General features: G+C 42.7%; 1 protein-coding gene across 1 annotated transcript; it reads right to left on the bottom strand.

The window, feature by feature from the left end:
• Nucleotides 1–2314: 2314 nt before the first annotated feature.
• LOC125447293 (ferritin, higher subunit-like) lies at nucleotides 2315–4492 on the bottom strand. The gene is made up of 4 exons (XM_059640479.1): nucleotides 4390–4492; nucleotides 3149–3294; nucleotides 2842–2967; nucleotides 2315–2461 (listed from the first exon to the last, which is right to left on the bottom strand). The coding sequence occupies exons 1-4, from the start codon at nucleotides 4490–4492 to the stop codon at nucleotides 2315–2317; spliced, it is 522 nt and encodes a 173-aa protein (XP_059496462.1).
• Nucleotides 4493–6000: the final 1508 nt, after the last annotated feature.

Here is a 6000-nt window from a genome sequence, read left to right on the forward strand (position 1 = left end):
TTGGGACTTAACTTGAGCCTTTCTGCTTTTATTCATCCAACACGTTGTATGTCCCTTGGACAGTGCGGGTACAGACAATAGTCATCTGAAAGTGGTCAGTGCTCAGTCACATGAACAGGTGAAAACAAAACCTCCTTTCACTGTTTTGTGAGCTGTAGGATTTGGAATGTAACCAGCCAGCTGTTTGAGCACTGAAACAAGACCATGTCTAATGTGGTCACAATGACGATACTATTTGTAACTAACCAGGAGAGGGCATGCCAGAGCAGAGGTAGGGACGCCAGGTGGGGATACCAGCTGAAATTGAGGGAATCATGAGTTCAGAGGCAGCAATGGCCATCGGGGAGTTGGTGCTGTCATAGTTGTACTCCTGCCCTCAGCTCTCTCTGTGATAATTTCAGTCTCAAATCAAGGATGATGTACTGTTATTACATACTACATATTGTTGGTTACTAACAATCCCCATTAATACCTATTCACCCTCCTAGCCATACTGTTATCAACTCCTTTGTCTAGCCAACTGCTCTTGTGACTTTGGGCTTCATCCTCTATCCTGTTGTTTAGTCCCTACCCCAACAGATCCCTTTCGTCTGCCCATAAGCTGATGTTTTCCTTGCTACCATCAGTTCTGAGGAAGGGCCACTGGATCCGAAATGTTAACTCTGATTTTTTCTTCACAGATATTGCCAGATGTGCTGACCTTGTCCAGCAAGTTCTGTTTTTGTTGTTGATTGGGAAGCATTTGAAAAACACCCACTTATGAAATACTTGTTAAGAATTTACATCCTAGGGCTATGTTTATCTCCTGAGCAAGAGCACGCCTGCCCACCAGGCACATGGAGAACGTCAAAAAATGCTTTGAATAATCTGGTAGAAGTGAAGAGATATTGTTACATTTCTGTTTGTGTAAATTTAAAACAATGATCTCAACAGCACCTTCCCACCTACTCCTGTCAACATTTCACTTCTGCTGATGAAGAATCTATCTCAAAAATATTTAGATCATTTTGATGGAGACCAATACAACAAAAAAAAAGGTTTGGTTTTCAATGGGTGACACCTTCCTCTATTGTCTCCCTCAAGAGACAACATCCTCCTCAATATCCATCAAAACCTCTAACTCCGCAAAGATTGGCAGGTATGAGCAAGGTTTGTTTTATCATCATGAAACCGACCCAATCTCAAATTTAGCTGACAAACCTCCTTCTGAGCTTTGCTTCACGAAAAGAGAATGAACACGATGCTCCAGCTGTGGAGTCACCAATGCCCTGCATAACTGAAGCCTAACTTGTATTCAATTTCACATTGAAAGTAACATTTCATTACCTTCCCAGGGAGTAAAGCTAATCATCCACAACAACAAGGAAAGACATGAAAAAACAAATTTTCCTGAGTCTGTTTTCTGAGGATAGGAGAAAGTGTGCTTTACTCTCAGTTAGAATACTAATGGGAACTTTGCTTTCAGTTCTCACAGTAGATACAGCTCTCCCAAATCTCCAGCCTTGTGCTGTACTTGAACTGGAAGCCACAGAATTCCTACAGTGTGGAAACAGGCCCTTCAGCCCAACAAGCTGTGGAGCATTCACACAGGCCCGAAAACTCACCTAATCCGTACATCCCTGACCACTACGGGCAATTCACCATGGCCCATCCACCTAGCCTACACATCTTTGGGCTGTGGGAGGAAACTGGAGCACCCGGAGGAAACCTATGCTCCACACAGACAGTCACCCGGGTGTTGAATTGAACCAGAGTTCCCGGAGCTATGAGGCAGAAGTGCTAACCACTGAGCCACTGTGCTGCCCCAAACTCAAAGTGTTTGAAGGAAACTGTCAAAGGAGCTTTTGGTTGCTTCAAAACCGTAGAAGAAGTTTCATACCCTATCTAACCCATGCTGGAGGTCAGTAATGGTGATGCCAAAATATCATATGCCAAGCAGTGTTGAAATAGACTATGAATGTCATTGTGAGCCATTGCAATGATAGAAGCCCCTTTTATGCAGCAAACAGATTACTGGTTGCAGAATTGGAATTCTTTTCCTGAAGCCAAAACCTACACGCTGCTTGAATGTAGCTTGCAGAGGTCAGTTACACTGGATCGCATTTCAGGAGCAGTGAGCAATGCCAAAAGCATGTTAAAGATGCCACAGAATCAGTTCATACAGCTCGCGATCTTTGATCTGGATCAATGGTCAGGTAATGAGCTATCGAGCAGATAGTCAGTTTCAGATATTTATTTCTACATCTAGCAAGAGAAAGCTGAGCAGTTTTACATTTCAACTTGATGTAAAGTACTAAAATCTTCCAAAGCTCGCTCAGCTGAGTGTGAGCCTGTCAAACAGGTAATCTCCCATGCCGTTGGTAGGGGCTCCCAGTCTCTTCAGGTTGGTGATGTGATCTCCCAGCTTCTTGATCATCTTCACTTGCTCATCCAAGTAGCGCCTCTCCAGGAAGTCACACAACTGGAGGGAGAGAGAGATTGAATAAATAGTTCAGATAGACATTACTGAATTGGTCTTCAGGTTTCTACTGTTATGGATGGTTAAAACAGCTGATTATCTACAGGGACAGGCTAAAACCGTCACCTCACCTACAACTATTCCAGAAGACAAACTGGACTTGCACACAAATGCCAGACTAATTCCATTGAAATGGAAACAATTTCCTTAATTTACACACCAGATACCTCAACATCAGCACCAAATCAGATTGGTAACTGAGACAAGGAGCACAAGTGGCCTTTATTCCAAAACACAAGCTTACATGGTCCTTGACCACAGAGTGCAGGGCAGATTCCAGTATCACCTTCAATACCCCTGACAATCCATCATCAGGAACTCACATGAGGGTCCGTGTTGCCAGGGGCGAGTTTGTGCAGATCCAGCAGACTCTGGTTCACATCCTTCTCCATCTGCAGAGCTCTCTGCATTGCCTCCAGACCACTGCCCCACTCATCCTGCTCTGGCTTCTGGAGGGAGGGAAGAGGCAAATGCATCACTCATGTGAAAAATGAAGGGAAGTGCAATGCAACAAGATGGATATGTAACTAGGAACTAGTGTGCCATATCGCATTGCTGGCGTAATGCCACAATTCAAGCTTCAAATCCATGTCTCGTTCAGATTGTTGTAATGTAGGAGGCTACATCAACCTTGATGTCCTGCAGGAGGACCCCGCCTCCACGTTTATTCTGGAATGCCATCAGTTTCTCAGCGTGTTCTTGTTCCTCATGGGACTGCTCCTTGAAGAACTCAGCAAAGTGACTCAGGGCAACATCATCCCGGTCAAAGTAAAAGGACAGTGGGAGAAGAGGACAAAGTGGTAGAGTCAGGCAAGCTCCTGATCTCATCCAGTCAGAGCTTCAGCAAGAGCCTGCGTAGTTTTTGCATCTTAGACAAGAAAAAAAATGCACAATCCTGAATCATAAACAATATTGGAACACATTGGGGTATATTTAAAATTGACAACCAGAGGTCACAGTTTAGGAATGTGAAGGCTATTTTTGACTGACTGTCAAGAGACAGGCATAGATTGAGTTGCAAAATCAGTCTCAGAGGTAGAGAGTTTGTCATTGATGAAAGGAGGGGATGTGGATATTTTTAGCAGAGTTACTGGTTATCCAGAAAACAATTGTAGAATGCAAACCACATGAGCACAATAGTACAGAGAGTAGTGAGCATGTCTACAGGAGTGATGTGGTCTGTGAAATCATGTGAGTAGAGGAGATAATTTATCCCTGCATTTAATGTCTTCCCCAACTGTGACCCCAATTTTAATGTGGGTAGAGAGTGGTCACAACCCCTTAGACCTGAATGCATTAGAGTAGGAGCTAATGTGTTAAAACTTACAGCAAACACCTCGATAGCCATTACGTTGAAGCAATGGTATCGTGGAAGGTGTAACTATGAAAGGCCAACATAACAGGATTATACTCATTCAGAAACAGCCAGAAGGGGGCTCATAAATTGTTATTGTATCACTAAAGAGTCAGCCAATTCACTTCAGTCAGAGTTGAATAGAAATTGATCAGGTTTATGCATCCTGAAAAATCATCATCCCAGAAGCTACAAGGAACCTCGGATTTAGTTCTAATAAAACATTTCAGAATGAAACCAAGTTTATAGAACACAGTAGTTGATTAACAAGGCAACCAAAAAAAAAGCAGACTTGAATAATCACTTTAGTGGATAGGAGGACGATAGAGGGAAGAAACATTCAAAAGCCAACTCATCGGCTTAAAACAAACTCTATCCATCCTCGATATAATTCAAAGACAACTGTGAAACACATGGGACATAGACATCACTAACATATTGCCCACCCCTAGTTGCCCTTGATGGGGTGCGGTGGCAGACAGGGAGAAAGAATGGACCTTATACACCACCAGGCTCACCATGGAGAGGTAAACATAGGAGGAATAGAGCTCCAGGTTGATCTGCTTGTTAACAGCATCCTCACAGTCCTTGTGGTAGTTCTGACACACTTGGGAAACCATCTTCACTATTCCTTCTCGCTACCACCCAGACGACTCTCGAACTGAGCCTTTCTACCATAATATCTTGTGTTAATACTCCTGGGAGTATTACCTTCAAAATAAGAAAAAAATGGCACTTTTTATGTATTTGGAGGGATTTGGTCTAGTCCTCAACAAGGCATATGAGGGCAAATGGGACTAGTTCACTTTGAGATACCTGGGTAGCATGGACAAGTTGGATGGAAGGGTCTGTTTCTGTACTGTTTGACACTGTAACTCTAAGAAATTCAGTCCTGGGATAAGTGATGAAATGTGTCCCTTTGGATTTAACTCTGGGTTAGATAGGCCAGTTGGGAGAGCCTGTGACTGTCATCAGGAGCCACCAGTCACCATCCATGCATAGCCCTGTCGGAAGAAACACCACCAATGGATATTGTTGGCCCACCCAAACAGAAAATATATCTGGAGATCGACAGATGTCCTCGTCAGAATGGATCTGAGACACAGGGAATGTCCAGTGGCAACAAAGAGCTTTGTCCCAACTAATGAACATCACATGGTCACTCAATGGTCACCAGAGACTTTGATGAATGACTGTAGTGACTGGCTCTGTGGGAATAGGTGGTGTTCCTGGCTTACTCCCTGGTTGTTGTTTTAATAAACCACAGATACTCATGTTCTTCTTGAGTCAATACCCAAATAAATACACTGCAGCAAATTATGGAAGAGAATGTTGAGGTGCACACTGACTGGTAAATAGTGCATTTTTGAGATTGAAATTATGCAAAGGTCTTTTTGCCATATGTTTTTGCAGAGAACTCCTGAGTGGTTGCAAATTTCAGAACATGCGGGCAGAGAAAGCTAAAGAAATCGAGTAACCTTTATAAGTCATTTCTATCTTGCACAGGCATCTTCTGTATACCTTTTATTTTGGTAGGATGTCTAATACCAGCTGGTGTAGATTGAACCTAATAAATTGATTTGGTTCAAATTTATTTGATGTTTGTACAGTTGAAAACAAGACCCTGATTCCTTTCTGTTATGAGTTGATGAGAAGTGTATATTGCACTCCTGTATTGTGCTGGCTTCGCTCCTGTTTTGTTTGTTATATGTCACAGCCCTTTGAATAATTTTTCATGCTTACAGTTATCATCCCAGTGGAAGATGGTGATAATGTTGTAAGCTTTCACGTTTTGCTCCCTGTCAGGGTCCCTGAACTTGATTTTAATTAATGAGTACAAATCTATTTGTGGCAGAATCAAACTATTAGAATATCAGCTCACCAGCAAGTCTAATAGCTCGCAGTGGGTTTAAAAGAGACAACATGGAAATTGACCATTTGGTCTAATTCATCCATAATGACCAGATATGGGAAGTTTAATCCAGCCCCCTTTGTCAACTTTTGGTTATAATCTCTCTAAACCCTGTCTATTCGCATTGCCTAAAAGGCACCTCAATGGCTTTGTGTTTACCAGCCTCCAACAGCTCATTCCATACATGAGCCACGGGGTAAAGCTATTCTTTGGTCA

Source organism: Stegostoma tigrinum, chromosome 38 (assembly GCF_030684315.1).
Source record: "Stegostoma tigrinum isolate sSteTig4 chromosome 38, sSteTig4.hap1, whole genome shotgun sequence".
Classification (NCBI taxonomy): Eukaryota; Metazoa; Chordata; class Chondrichthyes; order Orectolobiformes; family Stegostomatidae; genus Stegostoma; species Stegostoma tigrinum.

Excerpts from the sequence above, each read along its gene's own strand:
- LOC125447293 (XM_059640479.1), bottom strand. The coding sequence starts at position 4,492 with ATGGTTTCCCAAGTGTGTCAGAACTACCACAAGGACTGTGAGGATGCT. Across the intron at positions 2,968-3,148 it reads TCCTCCTGCAGGACATCAAG|AAGCCAGAGCAGGATGAGTG; the intron begins GTTGATGTAGCC and ends CCCTCCCTCCAG. Across the intron at positions 2,462-2,841 it reads CTGGCAACACGGACCCTCAT|TTGTGTGACTTCCTGGAGAG; the intron begins GTGAGTTCCTGA and ends CTCTCCCTCCAG.